Source organism: Carcharodon carcharias, chromosome 6, assembly GCF_017639515.1.
Source record: "Carcharodon carcharias isolate sCarCar2 chromosome 6, sCarCar2.pri, whole genome shotgun sequence".
NCBI classification, from domain to species: Eukaryota; Metazoa; Chordata; class Chondrichthyes; order Lamniformes; family Lamnidae; genus Carcharodon; species Carcharodon carcharias.
Genome location: NC_054472.1, coordinates 46,466,474 through 46,487,411, shown reverse-complemented (window position 1 = coordinate 46,487,411; position 20,938 = coordinate 46,466,474). Strand labels below are relative to the sequence as shown.

The 20,938-nt window shown below is 43.1% G+C and overlaps 1 protein-coding gene across 4 annotated transcripts in view; it reads left to right on the top strand.

Annotated features, from left to right (window-relative positions):
* The window catches only part of golga4 (golgin A4), a 223,169-nt gene extending 212,040 nt beyond the window's left edge, over positions 1–11,129 (top strand). For 3 of the 4 annotated variants that reach the window (XM_041189612.1, XM_041189611.1, XM_041189609.1), the window contains 2 exons: positions 4,434–4,497; positions 10,601–11,129. In XM_041189612.1, the coding sequence (XP_041045546.1) occupies positions 4,434–4,463 (30 nt within the window). In that variant the 3' untranslated portion in view covers positions 4,464–4,497; positions 10,601–11,129. The remainder of the gene's footprint in view (positions 1–4,433; positions 4,498–10,600) is intronic. The other variant, XM_041189610.1, reaches the window with a different exon arrangement.
* The last annotated feature ends 9,809 nt before the right edge of the window (positions 11,130–20,938 follow it).

The following is a 20,938-nucleotide window of genomic DNA, read 5'->3' as shown; positions in this document are numbered from 1 at the left end:
GTGGTAATATGCATATGAAGTTGGCTAAGTGACAAGGAAATAAGTAGTGGTGAATGCTTTTTATGGACTGGAGGAAAAGAGTGGGGTTTCCCAGGGGGTCAGTCTTAGGACCACAGTCTTTCTTGATCTACATTAATGACCTAGACTTGGGTGTACAGGACACAATTTCAAAATTTGCGGGTGGCACAAAATTAGGCAGTATTGTGGACTGTGAGGAGGATAGTGAAAGACTTCGAGGACATAGGCTGGTGGAATGGGCGAGCAGGTGGTAGATAAAATTTAGTGGAGAAGTATGAAGTGATACCTTTTTTTGGAAGAATGAGGCAAGACTATATAAAATAAATTATATAAGTGTAAAGGGCGTGCAGGAGCAGATACCAAGAGTTTATGGGCACAAATTGTTGAAGTTGTCAGAACAGGTTGAGAAAGCAGTTAAGGCACACTGGATCCTGGACTTTATAAGTAGAAGTGCAGAGTACAAGAAAGCTATTGTAGAACCTTTATGTAGCTGGTTTAGCCCCAACTTGTGTCCAGTTCTGGGCACCATACTTTGGGAAGGAAGTGAAGCCATTAGAGAGGTTGCAGAAAAGATTCGCTTACAGAGTTCCAAGGATCAGAAACTTCAGCTACGTGGGAAGATTGGAGAAGTCAGGGTTGTTCTCATTACAGAAAAGAAAGCTTAGAAGAGATTTGATACTGGTGTTAAAAATCATGAGGTGTCTGCTCAAGCGTATATGGGGGAAACTGTTCGCATTAGCAGCAGCGTTGAGAACCAGAGGACGCTGATTTCAGAATCCGAGACCCACTGAGAATGTAGGAGTTGTAGACACTCACTGGGAACCGTGCACGGACCTGCCGGATGTGTTTGTGGTGGTTGCATACCAGCTGAACATTCACCAAGTGGGAGTCCTTGCGGTTGACATAGTTGACCATTGTTGGTACGGAGATCTGAGCGCCACATGAGTGTAGTCAATGGTGCCCTGCACCTGCTGGAAACATGAGATCTAGGCAAATCCCAGCTCTCTTGCTTCCTAGCTTTGCTGATCCCATGCAAATTGCACAAAGTTGTGTGCCTTCGTGAAGATGGCATCTGTGACCTCATGGATGTATTTGTGCATGGAGGCTTGTGATATCCCACAGAGGTCACCTGTGGTGCCCTGAAAGGAGACACTGATGTAAAAATTGAGCGCTGTGGTTACTTTCACGGACATTGACAGTTGATGCCCACCAAATCCTGCAGCAGGCGGCAGATGTGACAGACCAGTTCCCTGGACATGAGCACTCTTCAGTGGCACTGGTTCTCAGTCATCTGCAGGAATGACAAGCGCTATCTATAGACCCTGGGTCCAGCTAGGCGCTGACCGGCGATGGCTCCTTGTGGCTCTTTAGCGGAATGCATGGGAGCTGCAGCCACTCCTTCTTCCTGAGGGTGCTGCTCCCCCCCCCCCCCCCGGACAGGTGCCCCCGTCACTCTTCTCCTTCGTCCCTGCTCTCTATAAACCATGAGGCATACAGCTAGGTGACCAGGCACCATGCTCCCGATGTTGCACTTCTGCAAAATGAAAGAGAGAGAGACATGTAGGTTAGCTTGGGTGTACTAAGAACCTCTCTTGGCTAAGTCTGAAGGCCCCTTAACACATCCCAGAGACTGCTTAGTTTAGTGCGCTGCATGGCTGCCCAAAACCCCACCCACTTCCACCCCAATCCACCTGACCGATTGGCAGCAGCTTTGCCAACTGGACTGCATGCTGTGCTCTTAACTCAAGCACTGGCATTCTCCTAATCCACACTGTAAGGCTGCACTGCTAGCTTGAGCCAAGAGGGAGACTGCTCTGAACCAGAATGTTGACATTGCAAGGGGCTGTGAGCGCCTCCACCATTGACTGCTCCATGGCCAGCTTCCGCAAGGAGATTGTGAAATTTAGTGGCCTGGTTGTCCAGTTGTTCTGTCGGCTACTAAAATGCTCATTGGTTTGCAGTCTGTGCCCAAGGAGTGAAAAGCTCTGGAGCACTTGGTGGCACTTTCAGGCTTTGCTTTGCTCGAGTGGACAGTTAAGTTAGAGGCACAACTCCAAGCATGCCAATGTGGCTGCACTCGAACTGTCTCGGCTGCGAAGGAATGGTCACTTATTATACAAGGCTTCTCCCCACTGCCCCACACACACACACACACACACACCCACCCACACCCCCCGCCCACCCCGGGCATGTGCTTGTGCACTACCATTAACCACAGTGCAGCCCTTGCCTCCTGTCCCTACTTTCCTCAACCACGGTGCCGCCTTTGACCCAGCACCGGGAAAATCTGACTTGCCTGTGCCCTTGCTTGAATGCGTGGCTCCTCAACCTTGAGTCCCAATAGGCGACCCACGCAAGTGCTGTGCAACTGTGTACTCACCTCCAAGTTCCCCTCAAAGTGGAGCACGCCAGGTGCATGCCTTATAAATACTGTTATGAAACACCGATGGATGATCCAGCATGGGGAATGATTCTGGCAAGCAGAGCTTAAAATGATATGCAGATATGTTAAAATTAAGTTCTCGACTAAGTGCAGCGGCCGCCATTGACTGGTGGAGCTGATGATTGCAAACTGGTTTCATGACGTCGTGAAACTGATTTTTGGCCTTCCCGCCGTATTGTCCACTCACGCCCACCATGATGCCCAACACCAACGAGCACACACAATTCTGCCCTGAGTGGTAAGACCTGAAACTTACCCGTGAAGTTGGTGGAAATGGAAACAAACAATGAGCACTTGAAAGAAATAAACTTGTGGGTCTATGAGGATTAAGTGGGGAAGTGGGATTGATTGGTTGGCTCTGCGGAGAGCCAGCATAGACTCGATGGGCCGAATGGCCTCCCTCTGTGCCACATATTACTCTGACAATGGATTAAACCCCCTCAACAAAGCTGCCTGACATGAGCTAAGCCCACACAAATTCTGGTCCATTTGGTTCTGTTGTCCATCCAATTAATTTATCCACTGGCTTTACTTCTCCCATATCCACACATCAGTAACTTTGAATAGAGCCTGAAGATGGTTGTAATGTGGTACTAGCTCTTGATTAGTTAAAGTAGCCATGAGAAAAAGTGGAATCTTAGTGCTCCTGAGACCACAATTATTTTATAGTACAGTACTTTCACCAAGCCACTAATAGGGCTGATGTCACTTATTGAAGTTAAAACATTTAAATATTTAATGACAATAAAAACTGCTTTCATGAGTTAAATTGCTGACAGCAGGGACTGAATAAGGCACCACTAACTTTATTCAGGTCCTTTTTGACGTAAGAACCTTTAACCAACTGCATTTGTTAGCCCCTCCACAATTCTGTCATCAGCTAATCTAGCACACATTAGGACACAGTGTGATCTTCCTGGTCTGTGCCTCAGCTTTGCACATCTGGGCAGACTGTCTCATGAGTATCCCAACAGGTCCAAACGTGATTGAAGCTTGCTCCATTTCAAAGATTCCCCAATTCTTATAACAGGATCATAAACTGGCATCTGAATCAGTCACAGACTGACCTTTAAATTGCATTTTAACAGGAATATTCAGCACTCATTGTTTTCATTTTGCATAGACAAATGGGTACCATGGAGGGGTGTTAGCATTGTGGTGATTATATTGGCCTGGGTTTTGCAATCACCAGTGAACAAACGGTGCTCAATGTTCATTACAGGTTCAGCTGTCTTAAGATTTTTCATGAGTTTTTGAACAGCATCAGAAACAGAGCAGCATGCCCTACAGGGGACCTGCAGCTTGTGAACAGGGCAAGCAATAGCATTTCTCTTTAACCAGTCAGATTGAAGAATGTTCACTGAGACAGTGTCTAACCTAATGTAATTTAAAGTATTTAATTTGCTGTAAAATTATGCACAGAAAGCGAAATGAAGAAAGGCGAAGAAAGATGGGTTGAGAGAGAAAGTTTTAAAAATTACTTGAATTTTTAAAACTCTTTGAATATCTCCAACAATAATTAAAACCTGAAGGAATGAAACCATGTCAGAGAAATTCTTTTGCAATAACTAAGACTTAACACACCGTTAAAAATTCACTTTGACTTGAAAGGACAAGTCATAGCTTTTTCCAGTATGTTTAGTGTGTATCTAGAGGGTTAAATACCACAAATTCACATGGTTGTTCAAAATTAACATAACCGTATTGTGTTGTACTAGCTTAATGCTAAAGACCCCATTTTTAAATTCTGTCGGGCCATTCCAAGAACTAGCTGTTAGTCCAATGTCAGAGCATTCTTTTGCTCTCGCTCCTCATCATTCATTGCTGATTTCTTCCAACCCTTACAATTGTTTGAACAATTCATCTAACAGTTACCTCTATTGCATGCGTTTTTCATGGCAGTAGGTGTGTTACTTGCTTATCTAACAAAAGCTCATTTACTTATTATGCTCATTTACCCCTGGCTCTGTAGTATTCCTCATCTCGCACTGGTATTTTCTGAGAGTTGGTTGGTGGTGCAGTCATTTAACCCATGGGTGAGTCATACCTTTTGTTTGTCTGTTTTTTGTCAGCTTTTTGTAACATAACATAAAGCTATCCTACTAACAAAATGATGTGTGTTTTATAGTTCATCTACTTAGGCAATGTAATTGATTAAGAGCACTGAACAGCATTCACACAGGAAAATCTGGAACAAGAAATGGGTACCTGTATTCAACCATTGAGTTTTTCCTTCCACAGCCCTCATATAGTTTGACTTACTGTGGATTGCACCTTTTGGTTTAGATGACCTAAAAGTAAAATATCTCAGAAATAATTGTGTGTTTCAATTCCTATTTTCTCATGTAGGGTCGTTTGGTCGTACAAAATTTGAGTATTGCTGGAAAAAGAGAGATGCTGTCAAAGTTTTCCATTTTGCTTTCATCAGGATAGCTTGCAAGAAATTACCAACTGCAACAGGGGAACAATAACTTATACTGCATGAGAAGAGAGTGCTGATACGTTGGCAAGCGGACTCCAACTGATGAAGGCACCTCCACCAGTGTCCACTTGCCAACCAATCAGCACTCTCTTCTCATGCAGTATAAATTGTTGTTCTCCTGTAACTGTTGGTAATTTCTTACAAGCTGTCCCGATGAGTGCAAGCTGAAAAGCTTTGATAGCGTGTCTTTTTTTTTCAGCAATCCTATTTTCTAATGGGAAGACCTAACAACACACAACAGATTTAAATGTTTTTCATTGTAAAACTGTACCTTTTACTTTAATAATGATCAAGTTCACATTTTAAAAAGTTATCTGGTATCATATTAAAATTAAACAGTTAATATATGCACATTAAAATCTTGTTCAACTCAATTAGTTTGTTGCTTCGTGCAGTTTGCAGAATGAATTCCTTCATATAGTACATTATTCTCACCACAGATTTATTTAGTTTCAGTTTATAGTTCATTTGCCTGTGTCCTACTTCATGCAGACTATACCACTGCAACAAAAAATGTTCTCTGATGTACTTCTAGATTTCCAAGATGCACCATTTTAGAAATGTTTTATCATTGTCCAGGCCCTCTATGGTGAATAAGTTGAAGATGTGCTGAGAAAAATATCTAGAACAAGTATTTTTGCATGGTTATGTAACAACATTGCCATCCTAAGGATTCTGGTTGTCCCATCCAAGGGCTAAAAGAGGCTTTGTCTCCTGCTCAATTAAAAGCATTTTATGTTTCCCTACCAGAAATTCACATAGAACCTAGGAGGCAGCCCACAGATTGTGTACAAAAATAACTACTTTACAACTGGCGTGGGACCTCAGCTTGTTCATTTGCAAATGTTACATGGCCTTCACATCACTACATTCTTGTGGATTGGAAGTCGCCCTTCGTTGGCATTCATGTGGTCTGAATGCCACTTGCCATTTAACTGTCCAAGTCTTGTTGTATGAAGGCAAAGGCTGCATCGTTATCTGAGAAGTTGAAAATGGATCTGAACACTATGCAATCATCAGCGAACATTCCACTTCTGACCTTATGATAGAAAGGAATGTCATTGATGGAATAGCTGAATATGATTAGGCCTACGACTGTACCTTGTAAAGATGTCCAATGACTGTAATGATTGGCCGCCAACAACCACAGCTATCTTTCTTTGTGTTAGGAATGACTCCAATTAGTGGAGAGTTTTATCCCTGATTCCCATTGACTTGAATTTTGTTAGGGCTCTTTGATGACACACACAATCAAATGCTGTCTTGATGTCATTGGCAGTCACTCTCACATCACCTCTTCAGTTCAGCTCTTTTGTCCATGATTGAAGCCTGGAGCCAAGCAGTTCTGGCGGAACCCAATCTGAACATTGATGAGCACGATCAAGGCGCTTAAGAGCCACTTGATAGAACTGTCAATGACATCTTCCAACAATTGACTGCCGATTAAAAGTAGACAGATGAGGCAATAATTGGTTGGATTGGATTTGTTCTGCTTTTTGTGGCAGAGCTAACCGGATGGTGGTGAACAATTAAACAGCTAACTAGAGGAGAAGCCTGCATGCTGGGCAATTTTCTATTTTGTTGGGTAAATACCAGTGCTGTATCTGTACTGGAACAACCTGGCTGGAGGCATGACTACTTCTGGTAAGTCTGCAGCACTACAGCTGGGATCTTGTTGGGGTTCACACCTTTGTTGCATCAAGTACCTTCAGATATTTCTTGATAGCATGTAGAATGGATCGATGTTGCTGAAGTCGAGCTTCTGTGATGGTGGGGACCTCAGGAGAAGACTGAGATCGATCTACCAATTGTCACTCTGGCTGAAGATGGTTGCAAATGCTTTGACTTTGTCTTTTATACTCATATTCTGGACTTTGCCACAATTAAGGATGAGGATTTTCATGCAGCCTCCTCCTCAAATTAGCTCTTTAATTGCTCACCACCATTCACGCCTGGAGAGGGCTGTAGAGCTTTGAACAGATCCTTTGGTTGTGGGAAATTGACATTGGTTCATCCAGAGTAAGAATAATCAACTGGCAGAGTATGGACTTCAATGGGGCAAGGACGGAGCTGGGCCGGATAGACTGGAACTAAAGATTGGCAGGAAAAGCAGTAGCTGAACAATGGGCTACCTTCAAAGAGGAGATGGTTTGGTCACAGTCAAGGTATGTTCCCTCAAAAGGGAAGGGTAGGACAAACAAATCCAGAGCTCCCTGGATGACAAAAGGAGATAGAAATTAAGTTAAAGAAGAAAAAATGTGCTAACAACAGGTATTAGGTAGCAAATACAATTGAGAACTAAGCTGAATACAGAAGGTTCAGAAGGGATGTGAGAAGCAAAGAGAGGTTATGAAAAAAGATTGGCAGCTAACATAAAAGAAAATCCCAAAGTATTCTATAAGCACATCAATAGTGAAAGGGTGGTAAAAGGAGGAGCAGGGCTGATTAGGGACCAAAAAGGGGATTTATACATAGAGGCAAGAGGCACGGCTGAGGTGTTAAATTAATACTTTGCATCTGCCCTTACTTATGAGGCAGATGGTGCCTAGGCCATGTTGACAAACGAGGAAACCCGGTTACTAGAAAGGTTTAAAATTAATGAGGAGGTGGTACTGGATAGGTTGTCATTACTTAAAGTTGATAAGGCACCTGGATCGTTTGAGATGCATCTAAGAATATTGAAGCAGTGAGAGTGGAAATTGCAGAGGCACTGGCAATAATCTTTCAATGTTCCCTGGATTTGGGGTAGGTGCCTGAGGACTGGAGAATTGCAAACATTACGCCCTTGTTCAAAAAAGGTTGCAAAGATCTGCCCTGCAATTAGAGACCAGTCAGTTTAACCTCGATGGTGGGGAAACTTCTAGAAACGGTTATTCGGGATAGAATTAATAGTCACATGGAAAAATATGGATTGATTTGGAAGAGTCAGCATGGATTTGTTAAAAGAAAATTGTGTCTCTAACTAATTTGCTGGAGTTTTTTGAAAAGGTAACAGAGATGGTTGATGAGGGCAAAGCCAAAATGTGTTCGATACAGTGTCACACAACAGAATTGTGAGGAAAATTATAGGTCATGGAATAAAAGGGACAGTAGCAACGTGGATACAAAATTGACTGAGTAATGGTTAATGGGTATTTTTCGGGCTGGAAGAAGGTTTGTCGTGGAGTTCCCCAGGGTTCGGTATTGGGACCCCTGCTTTTCCTGATACATATAAATGATCTAGATCTTGGTGTGCAGGGGACAATTTCAAAGTTTGTGGATGATACAAAAACTTGGAGGAAGAATTATAAACAGTGAGGAGAACAGTGTAGAACTTCAAAAGGACATTGACATATGAAGTTCATTGTGGAGAAGTGTGCAGTGATACAGTTTGATACAAAGGACATGGAGAGAGACTATAAAATAAAGGATACTATTCTAAAGGATGTGCAGGAGCAAAGAGACCTGGGTGTATATGTGCATAAGTCATTAAAGGTAGCAGGACAGGTAGAGAGAGCTGTTTCTAAAGCATACAGTATTCTAGGCTTCATTCTTAGGGGCATGGAGTACAAGAGCAGGGAGGTTATGATGAACTTATATAGGTCACTGGTTAGACCTCAGCTGGAGTATTGTGTACAGTTCTGGGTGCCACACTATGGAAGGGATGTAAACACATTGGAGAGCACGCAGAAGAGGTTTATGAGAATGGTTCCAGGGATGAGACACTTCAGTTTGAGGAAAGATTGGAGAAGTTGGGACTGTTTTCATTGGAGAGGAGAAGGAGAAGAGGAAACTTGATAGAAGTTTTCAAAATCATGAGTTGGACAGAGTAGATAGGGAGAAACTGTTCCCGCTCGTAAACAGATTGAGAACTAGAGGGCACAGTTTTAAAGTGTTTTGCAAAAGAAGCAAATGCGAGGTGAGAAAAAACTTTTTCACACAGCTGTAGTTAGGGTTTGGAATGCACTGCCTGGAAGTGTGGTGGAGGCAGGTTCAATTGAGGCATTCAAGAAGGCATTGGATGATTATTTAAATAGAAACAACATGCAGGGTTACAGGGAAAAGGCAGGAGACTAGCACTAAGTTAAAATGCTCAGAGAGCCGGTGCAGACACAATGGGCCGAGTGACCACCTCCTACATCATAACAATTCTGTGATTCTGCTTAGCTCTGCCTATAGCTTGCTGCTCCTGCTGTTTAGCCTACACGTTAGTCAGTCCTGTGTAACTTCATCAGCTTGGCACCTCATTTTCATATATGCCTCCTCATTGAACAATGGTTGATCCCCTGGTGATGGCAATGGTAGAGTGAGAGATATGCTAGGCCATGAGGTTACAAATTATAGGTGGAATACTATGCTGCTGCTGATGGTCCATAGTGCCACATGAATGCCCAGTTTTGAGCTGCTAGATCTGTTCTGAATCTATCCCATTTAACTTGGTGATAACACCACACAACAATATGGAGGGTATTCTCAGTGTCAAAACAGGATCTTAACAGTGGTCACTTCTACTAATGTTACAATGGATAGATGCAACTGCAACTGGACAATTAGTAAGGATGAGGTCACATAGGGTTTTCCCTCATGTTGGCTCTCTCACTACCAGCCATAGACCTAGCCTGGTAAATATGTCTTTTAGCATGCGGCCAGGTCAGTCAGTAACAGTGTGATCAAGCTACTCTTGGTGATGGATGTTGAAGTTCTTCATCCAGGCTATATCAGTGCCCTTGCTACCCTCAAGTGTTTTTTCCAAGCGGTGTTCAAAATAAATCAGCACTGATTCATCGTTTGAGGGAGGATAGTAGATGGTAATCAGCAGGAGGTTCTTTGTCTATGTTTGACATGATGCCAAGTGACTACATGGATTCCGGAGTCAATATTGAGCACTCATGGGCTGTTCCATTCCAACTGTATAGCACTGTCCCCTGACCTCTGGTGGGCCTGTTATGCTGTTGGAACAGGATATACCCAGAGATAGTGGAGGAGGAGAAATCTGGGACATTAACTGAGGGGCATCATTCTGCAAATATGACTAATTAGGCTGTTGCTTGACTAATCTTTGTCATCAGTCCCATATGTTAGTTAGTGCCTATATAACCAATGTTCTGGGTGATCCATCGGTTTTAAATCTTATTTGATTTGTTCGTAGCAGTCTGATATAACACTGAATGGCTTGCGGGGCCATTTCAGAGGGTGGTTAAGAGTCAACCACATTGCTCTGGGTCAGGAATCAGATGAAGGCCAGACCGGGTAGGAACAGCAGATTTGCTTCCCAGAAAGACATCAGTGAGCCAGCTATGTTTTTTTTTAAAGTCGGTAGTTTCATGGTCACTATTACTAAAAGAATGCACTGATGATTTTTTTTTTTTTGTAAGGGCTTTATTGCCTCTCTGGATTGGCCATTTGATTGATCAGAAAATTGTGCTTTTATTTATGGATTTCAAAATGTAATTGAGTTACTTATAAAATGATGTTATATTGCAGAAACATTGCTAATATATTAATTGATCTATACATGCCTTTTGTGGCTGACCAAAACTTCAATCGTTCAAGACATGGACCATGGGAACAAAACTATTTGGTTACATTGATGAGAAATTGCATATTGTGATCTGACATTATAACAAGAAAATATTTGCCATGTACTTCACAAAATAATCCTTTGTTCCCTTCTCTAGACTTGGTTACGCTAACTGGGAAATCGACAATGGTGACACGGAGCTGCTCCTGATCATGCTGCTGGGATGTTATTTATCTGTTTGCGTGTGGAGAGAAGGGAAATGTGGTACTGTTATAAAGATGATGTTTCTATGGCCTTTTACTGTGATTAGTACAAAACCTAAAATTTAAAAAAGACACAAAACATTATTCTGATGTTAACTCTAGCAGGTTTTTGTTAAATGGCACTAGGATAAATTGTGCAATAAATTTCTAATGGGATATAAGCCGTTAATGCATACTGTTAATGTTTGACTGGAATGTTTCTTTCTGTACAGCTTGATTTTTTTTGCTAGGTCATATCCTTGGAGCTTCAGCCTATAAAGATACCGAAATCGCAAACCTGGTTTGTTTACTATAGCTTTTGTACTTGTATTTTCGAAAGATACACTACTGTAAATTGTAAATACATGATTCATATCTATGCTAAGCAGGAGGGTAACTTGTAACATTCACTTGGAAAAGTGAAATAAAGTTTTATTTACTGTACGACAGATGTCTGTCTTTTGTTAGCCTGACCACTTGTTTGTAAACATTTGGAGAAATGCTTTTCCAAGCTGGATTTATATTGTGTTTGCTAATTATTTTAGTGCCCTTTCACCACCTCTGTTACAGCTGTACTTCATAAAATGATGTCCATTTAATATTTCCTTTGTCTTGCAGTGAGACCTGTGCTACTTTAAAGACCTGTGTTCCGTTAAAGAACCGCCAGTGATCTCTACTGATCTATTTTAAGTCGACACAGCAGTTGACAATGAATTGTATAAATTGCATCAGTTTAATTTAATCTAGGGTAATGTTTCAAGTTATTAGTCAATGGCATTTCTGATAGGAGCTGAAAAGAGGCCAAACAGATTTATGATAAATTTAGGCATGAAATTTTATTTGAGACGTTCTCATTGTGTCACTCACTAGGTTGAAAATGTGACGGAAACTCCAGTTCTGGGAATAATCACAACAATTTGTATTTATGTTGCACCTTTAATGTAGTAAAGCATCCTTGGCTGCTTCACAGAAGAGGTTTGGAAGAGGATTCCAAAACCTATCGCCCTGGCAGCTGAAAACATATGCACCAATGTTGGAAAGATTAACAAATATCCCACAGCACATATGCCAAAGTTACACTGGCTGTAATACTAATTCCAAGAAAATTTTGTGATGAGGAACTTGACAAAAGGCTAGGTACTTAAATGGGAAATCTCCATTACACTGCCACCTACAGGCACCTATTGGTGATGGGATATAGCTATTTGAATCACGTACTAGTTGATGTACTGTAACATAGCACACTGGGGAGTCGAGGATAAATGTAGCCAAGTGAATTTGGGTTGGAGGCTGGGGAATATTTGGACTAGAATGTACAGATGTAATTTGGGGCATTTGAAAGCTATAATTTTTTTAACTTTTATATTGTGTGGGGGACAAGGGTTGGCCAGTGGAGTGTTATTACAGCATAATTTACATGGAATCCATTTATAATAGAGATTGCCTGTTCTAAAGGAAGATTGTTGTGGTTTTTGTTGGCTAATCATCTTAGCCTCAGGACACTGCTGCAGGAGTTGCCCAGGACAGTGTCCTTGCCCCAACCATCTTCAGCTGTTTCATCAATGACCTTCCCTCCATTGTAAGGTCAGAAGCGCTGTGCGCACCCTAGCACAGACAGAATAGTCATCCCTCCAGGCGATGAGTGCTGCCATGTCTCTGCCATGTGCAAGTTGGGCCATCTCCATCAAGAGACTGCTGAAGCTCACTCAGTGGATGCCAGAGATGTCAGAACTCCATGCAATGGCATCCTCCATGAATTCTGTGAAGCAATCGCTGGGCAGGAGGGGGCAATGTGTCGAGTCACCATTAAGTCCTCAGGTGAATAGTGAGGGACAAGTATGCCCAGATAAAGTAGAGATGTGGCAGCCTGATGTATCTGGAGGCTCACCTCAAGGTATTCCTTGTGTGGATAACAGCTCCTCTATCCTGGTGGAGGGAAGGGGTGCAGGGATCTATCGTGATGGAGTGGGAGGGGTCTGTCCTGGGGAAGGGGTGCAGAAATTTGTTGTGATGGAAGGGGAGAGGTGCAGGGGTCTGTTCTGGAGGGGGAGGGGTGGAGGGGTTTGTCTTGATGGAGGGGGAGAGGTGCAGGGGTCTATCCTGGGGGAGGGGTGCAGGGATCTGTCGTGATGGAGGGGGAGGGGGTGCATGGGGTCAGTTATGATGGAGGGGGAGACTTGCAGGGGTCTGTCCTGGGGGAGGGGTGTAGGAGCCTGTCATGATGGAGGGGTGGAGGGATCTGTTGTGATGGTGGGGGAGGGGTGCAGTGGCTTGTTGTGATGGAGGGGGAGGGGTGCAGGGGTCTGTCGTGATGGAGGGTTAGGGATGTAGGGATCTATTGTAGTGAAGGGCTCTTGCAATGTTGCTGGGGGAATCATTTTAAACAAGATAGTAGGGCATGCTGGGTTAACATGCCTTTAAATAAAGTGCCAACCCTTGCTTTTCAGTCAGGTGACCCAACCGTCGCTGCCTCGTTGCCCACCCACGCTCATTAATTGGACGGGCGCTGCATCTCCAGTTCGCTAAATGGCCAGCTACCGCCTGATCACATTCAGCCTGCTACACCATGCTCAAGGAGTGGCATGCCAGGGCCTGAAGTCTCCAAACAAAATCAAGCCTGCTGTTTTCCCTTACCGGGCAGTCAAGAGCTCGGAGGCATGGTTGTCAGTTAAGGGGTTGGCCAGTTAGGACTGAAATGAGGAGAAATACCTTCTCTCGCAGGGTCATGAATTTTTGGAATTCTATATTCCAGAGGGTTGTGGATGTTCAATCATTGAGTATACTCAATGTGGATGTGGACAGATTTTTGGACTCTTAAGGAAATCATGGGATGTGGGCATTGAGCAGGAAACTGGAGTTGAAAGCTCCATCATCAACCATGGTCTTACTGAATGGCAGGGTAGACCAGAGAGACCATATTGTCATCTCCTCCTATTATGCTGTTATGAACTACAGTAAATCCTCATGTAAAGTTATAGTTGCGTTCCTGAAAAGTGCAACTTTTAAGTGAAGCAACATCAAGCAAATCACACTTTCCCTTGATAACCAGTATAAAAGCTGTATTTAGGTTCTGTAGAACTTATCTCATCAGAAAAAAACATTAAAACAATTTAACCTGTAAGTTTAAATATTTTACATTACTAATTTCCTACATTGATAAACTTTAAAAATAAACTTTAAAATATAAAAGAAATATGCTAACTTTCAACGTACCTACCACTTGCTGCCTCTCCTACTCGCAGAACCTCCTGCTTGTTGCCTCCTCATGACACATCCCACTCCCTGGCTCTCCCTCTCGCCAACATTCCAGCTCACGGCCTCTCCTGCTCCCTGACGCTCCCAGTTGCTGCAGATCCCTCCTCTTGCCTCTCCTCCTGCTCCCTGTCTCTCCCACTCGCCACTTCCCTCTCCCTGCTGTGTGAGCTCTCTAGAGATAAGCAGCCGAGGCAAGAAAAGCACTTTGATTTGCAGGAGGTAAGCCTCAAAATGGGGTTCAGTACCTTGAAGGAGGGCCAGGAAGTAGCAGAGCCTGCAAGCCAGAGGACTGGCAGTGAGAGGGAGGGTCAGGGAATGGCAGAAGCTGTGAGCCAAAGGGTCAGGGAGCAGTGAAGGTCACTCCATAATGGTGCCAATCGGGTCACACTGCCCTACATCATACCTGGCTCAAAACGACTTTAAAATGAAACTCTCAACACTAAACATGAATAGTGGCCCTGCTTACTGACCAACATTAAAAAGGCACAACTTAAAATGGGGATTTACTGTATTTGCAATTTAACCTTGAATCTATCTACAGTCTGATGTAACACTTCATGGTTAACTCATTTAATGCATCCAATATAATGAGTAAATAATCAAACATGGTTGAAATACAGCTCATAACATTATTTGCCATCCATCAAAAATGTGATTAAATCCAAACAATAGTTACATGATTGAAGACTTTCCTTAAGATCACTGCCAAAGTGAGTGCAATAAACTTTCATTTTATCACTTTTATTAAATGTGAGCCTTAATCCACGCCATAAATCTGTCTTTGCTGAACAGCCTTTGCTGTTAGAAGCATGGTATGTTTCCACTAAACACTTCCATGAGGTTACAGTTCAATGGTATGTTCTGCACTAGAACATCACAATGATTGGATTACCTGATAAAGATTAATATTTAAACTGATTAAGAAGTAAATTTAACATGCCTTTGTTAGATTTTCAGTTTTTGCTGTTCATTAATCATCAAAATTTTTTTTGTTAATATATTCATGCAGACATCTGTAACTTCCCTTCCCTTCCTTGACCTCTCTGTCTCAATCTCTGGTTATAGACTGTCCACCAATATCCATTACAAACCCACCGACTCCCACAGCTACCTCGACTACAGCTCCTCACACCCCACTTCCTGTAAGGACTCCATCCCGTTCTCTCAGTTCCTTCGCCTCCGTCGCATCTGTTCCGATGATGCCACCTTCAAAAACAGTTCCTCTGACATGTCCTCCTTCTTCCTTAACCGAGGTTTTCCACCCACGGTCGTTGACAGGGCCCTCAACCGTGTCCGGCCCATCTCCAGCGCATCCGCCCTCACGCCTTCTCCTCCCTCCCAGAAACATGATAGGGTCCCCCTTGTCCTCACTTATCACCCCACCAGCCTCCGCATTCAAAGGATCATCCTCCGCCATTTCCGCCAACTCCAGCATGATGCCACCACCAAACACATCTTCCCTTCACCACCCCCTATCGGCATTCCGTAGGGATCGCTCCCTCCGGGACACCCTGGTCCACTCCTCCATCACCCCCTACTCCTCAACCCCCTCCTATGGCACCACCCCATGCCCACGCAAAAGATGCAACACCTGCCCCTTCACTTCCTCTCTCCTCACCGTCCAAGGGCCCAAACACTCCTTTCAAGTGAAGCAGCATTTCACTTGCATTTCCCCCAACTTAAGTCTACTGCATTCGTTGCTCCCAATGTGGTCTCCTCTACATTGGAGAGACCAAACGTAAACTGGGCGACCGCTTTGCAGAACACCTGCGGTCTGTCCGCAAGAATGACCCAAACCTCCCTGTCGCTTGCCATTTTAACACTCCACCCTGCTCTCTTGCCCACATGTCTGTCCTTGGCTTGCTGCATTGTTCCAGTGAAGCCCAACGCAAGCTGGAGGAACAACACCTCATCTTCCGACTAGGGACTTTACAGCCTTCCGGACTGAATATTGAATTCAACAACTTTAGGTCATGAGCTCCCTCCCCCATCCCCACCCCCTTTCTGTTTCCCCCTTCCTTTTTTTGCCAATAAATTATATAGATTTTTCTTTTCCCACCTATTTCCATTATTTTTAAATATCTTAAAATCTTTTATGCTCTCCCCACCCCCACTAGAGCTATACCTTGAGTGCCCTACCATCCATTCTTAATTAGCACATTCGTTTAATGTCACCAACTTTAACACCTATGTGTTCTTTTGTTCTATTGTTGTTGACATCTTTTGATGATCTGCTTCTATCACTGCTTGTTTGTCCCTACAACCACACCCCCCCTCCACTTCTCTCTCTCTCTCTCTCCGCCCCCCTGACACACCTTAAACCAGCTTATATTTCAACTCTTTCTTGGACTCGAACTCAAGTTCTGTCGAAGGGTCATGAGGACTCGAAACGTCAACTCTTTTCTTCTCCGCCGATGCTGCCAGACCTGCTGAGTTTTTCCAGGTAATTCTGTTTTTGATCTGTAACTAGTACCTGTGATTAGCAGATGGTTTATTGCTTCGTAATAAGACCATAAGACATAGGAGCAGAAATTAGGCCATTCAGCCCATCGAGTCTGCTCCGCCATTCAATCATGGCTGATAAGTTTCTCAACCCCATTCTCCCTCCTTCTCCTTGTAACCTTTGATCCCCTTACCAATCAAGAACCTATCTATCTCGGTCTTAAATACACTCAATGACCTGGCCTCCACAGCCTTCTGTGGCAATGAATTCCATAGATTCACCACTTTCTGGCTAAAGAAGTTTCTCCTCATTTCTGTCCTAAAAGGTCTTCCCTTTACTCTGAGGCTGTGCCCTCGGGTCCTAGTCTCTCCTACTAATGGAAACATCTTTCCCACATCCACTCTATCCACACCTTTCAGTATTCTGTAAGTTTCAATCAGATCCCCCCTCATCCTTCTAAACTCCATCGAGTATACACCCAGAGTCCTCAAATGTTCCTCATATGTTAAGCCTTTCATTCCTGGGATCGTTCTCGTGAACCTCCTCTGGACCCTCTCCAGGGCCAGAACATCCTTCCTGAGATACGGGGCCCAAAATTGCTCACAATATTCTAAATGTGGTCTGACCAGAGCTTAAATGGCCTACTCTTGTTTCTATGTTCTATCTAACTTTTCAATTCCTTTAATTAACTTACTTCAATTAGATGTGTGGTTCTCAAACTGGGGACCCCTTCCCATCGTGTCCATACAGACTTTCTGGGGGGTGGGGGTCAGTGAAATAGTGCGAAAGTGCTTACTGAGCAGATCCAGCTTTATATGTGAGTGACTGCCCAATGCACTGTAGTCAGGAGGAAGTGTATGAGTTGTGGCCAGAGGTGGGCTTTGTGCAAGCCTGGAAAAGGAGTGGCCACCACATGCACATCGCAGAGTGGGTTGCCTGTCTGACCTAGTGGGGGAAAGTGCATGGATGAGCACTGAAGACTGAAGGACAGACATATTCTGCAATGAAAAGTAGGCACACAATCTCACTGATATTTGTAAATAAATGTCTGCTTCTTAAAAGCATTGTTAAAACATTCTTTACACATTGCACATTTACACTTTCATATTATGAGTATTATATGGTATTATAATTCAGCTGGAAGGGCCTGTGATTAGTAATCTGAAAAGGGATCCTTTAACCAAAAAGGTTTGAGAGCGACTGCATTAGATCTCCTGTTACTCTTCTGCACTCAAGGGAATACAAGTCTAGTCCATGCAACCTGTTTGCATACTTCAACCCTTTTAACCCAGGTATCATTCTGAAGAATCTGTGCTGCACCTCCCTCAAGGACAATGTATTTTATTCTTCCTGAGTTGCCATTTACAGAGCTGAGAGCATCATTGCAAATGAGGTCTAGCCAGAGCTTCAAAAAGATGGTGAGTAACAAAGGGAAGGTACAGTGAGACTGTTATACAAATTCCAGCATTCTCTGTTTTTCTTTCAGATTTCCAGCATCCACATTGCTTTTAACAGATAGTGTGGCTTAGTTGTCAGTAAATGAAGAGAATAACATTTGTAACTTAACCGCTGACTTTTGCAATAGAGAGATAGAACAAGATCAAGATGAAATTGTCAGAATGGAACTTGTCTGGCATTTGCTATTACAGATGTTGATATTTTGATATTTGATATTTTTTGTAGTTTGTTCTTTGATCTACATATTTGAAATGATTTATATACTGTTTTTCCTTGTTGAAGTCATACCAAACATAGTATTAGAAATTGAACCAATGTATTTTTAGTATATCAAAAAATGGTTGCTTGGTGGACTGATAGCTGTTGAGGAGGGTTAAGTTGTGGACAGACAAAAATGACCAGAAGAGAGGGAACATGCCCAGACATGTAGGCAGAAATGTGTCAAACTGCACCTACACACACGGAACCCTGGAGCAAAGGACCAGCCCAACATAGTTTGAATGCTGCGCCAGGATGCAGGTAGTTGTGATGACCCTAAGGACCCATTGTCTCACTGGGGGAGTAACCTGAGGCTGAAAGCATTGTATGAATGAGAAAGCGACATCACTGCAAATGTAGTACCCAGGTCAAACAGAATGGTACAGGAACCAAATGTGCAGTCGGAAGAGAGCCTGGTCAGCTATTAATGTGAGTTATACAATTGACAATTAAACAACTGACTGGAGGAAAATCCATAACATCCCCATCCTGAATGATAGCAGAGCCCAGCACATCAGTACAAAAGACAAGGCAGAAGTATTTGTAACATTCTTCATTCAGTGCCAAGTGAATGGTCCATCTTGGCCATTCTGAGGCCTCACCACAACAGCTGCCAGTCTAAAGCCAGTTCAATTCACTCCACATGAGATCAAGAAATGGTTGTGGTGCTAAAGACTTGTACACCCCTAGTCAAGCTGCTCCAGTACAGCTACAACATTGGCATCTACCCAACAATGTGGATAATTGCCCAAGTATGTCTTGTCCCCAAAAAGCAGGACAAATCCAATCCAGCCAACCACCATCCCATCAGTCTACTATCAATCATCAGGAAATGATGGAAGTGTCATTGACAGCAATCAAGTAGCACTTATTCTGCAAAAACCTGCTCACTTACGCTCAGTTTGGGTTCCAACAGGACCTCTCAGCTTCAACCTTCATTACAGCCTTGGTCCAAACATGCACACAAGAACTGAATTCCAGAAGTGAGGTGAGAGTTATTGCCCTTGGCATCAAGGTAGCATTTAACCGTGTGTGGCATTAAGAAGCCCTAGTGAAATTGAAGTCAATGGGAATCAGGGGGAAAACTCTCCAATGGTTGGAGTCATACCTAGCACAAAGGAAGATGGTTGATGTTGTTGGAGGCCAATCATCTCAGTCCTAGAACATCATTGCCAGAGTTTCTCAAGCCCAGCCATCTTCAGGTGCTTCATGAATGAACATACCTCCATCATAAGATCGGAAGTTAGGCTGTTTGTTGATGACTGCACAGTGTTCAGATAACGAATTCACACAGTACAAGATCAGGACAATATTTAAACTTGGACTACTAAGTGGCAAGTAATATTACGCTACACAAGTGCCAGGCAATGACCATCTCCAGTAAGAAATTCTTGACATTCAATGACCTTATACACTGAATTCCCCCCCACCTTCAATATCCAAGGGATTATCATTGACCAGAATCCTAACCAGACCAGCCACATAAACACTGCGGCTACAAGCACAGGTCAGAGGCTGGGAATTCTATGGTGAGTAACTTATCTGAGTCCGCAATGCCTATCCACCATCTACAAAGCACAAGTTGGGAGTGTGATGGAATATTCTCCACTTGTTTGGATGAGTGCGGTTTCAACAACATTCAAGAAGCTTGACGCCATCCAGGACAAAGCAACGCGCTTGATTGGCACCACAACCAGCACAGGACAGTTTCCTCATACTATTGGGCGGATTTAAACTAACTTTAGCAGGAGGGTGGGATGTAGCATTCGGAAGGATAAAAAAGGGATTATGAGAGACAGAACTAAAATAAGAAATAAGGTATTTTTTGGGGACAGACTAAAATGAAACAGAGTAAGATCTAATTCAGGTTCGCAGTGCATGTGTGTAAGTGTACCAAATAAGGTTGGTGAGCTGCAGGTTCTGATAGCCACATGGGACTTTGATATTGTGACAAGAACAGATCTAACAGCACTGTGTGTGTACTACACTGTAGCAGTTCAAGAAGTCAACTAACTCCCACCCTCTCAAAGACAATTAGGGACTAGCCTAGCCAGCCACATTCACATAAAGGTGAAAGTAGGCAGTCTTGTTGATGAGAGAGGCTACATTTGAAATTGGCTGCCCCCTTTCCCCCTTCCAGCTATTTTAGTACTGTAATAGGGTCTACATATCTTCTTAATTCAATTAAAAAGGATTTCTGAAATTATTATGGGATCTTTTGCAGGCAATGTCATTTACAATGATATAATTTGTGCAATGGTCTGCTACTTTGAGAACTCATTTTAATAGTTTGTCTGGATTTTAATATGATTACATCATTGAAAATGTTGTTTCACAGCTGATATATGACTAATATTTAATTATAAAAGCAAGGCAGAGGTTTAAGCAACATCTGGATGTGTTGTTAATACATGATGAGCAATACCAACAAAATATCAGGCAAAATGACTGAATAATTTTCTGCGTTAAGTTTACCTATGCTGGGGAAATTCATCAAGTCTCCCAATGACATCTGCACATGAGTAGTAATCCCAGGATTCAGATCTTGCAGAATTGAAATCAGCAACTTGAATGGAATATCAAGATTTCTTAGCCTGAACCTCCCTGAGCGCCCTATTTCCCACTTCCTACAGTGAATTATAGAATCATCAAGGCTGATCCTTCAATGCTGTATGAAGGGAGCATTGAAGATGCTGTCTTTAGGCTATGTCAATGTGAGGGCCTGTCTGTTCAGTTAATGGCATAAGATCCCATGCTTTTTTTTTGAAGCAGTTTGGGGTGTTCTCCTGCTCTCCTAACATCAATCCCCCAACCAATACCGCTAAAAAACACATTAACT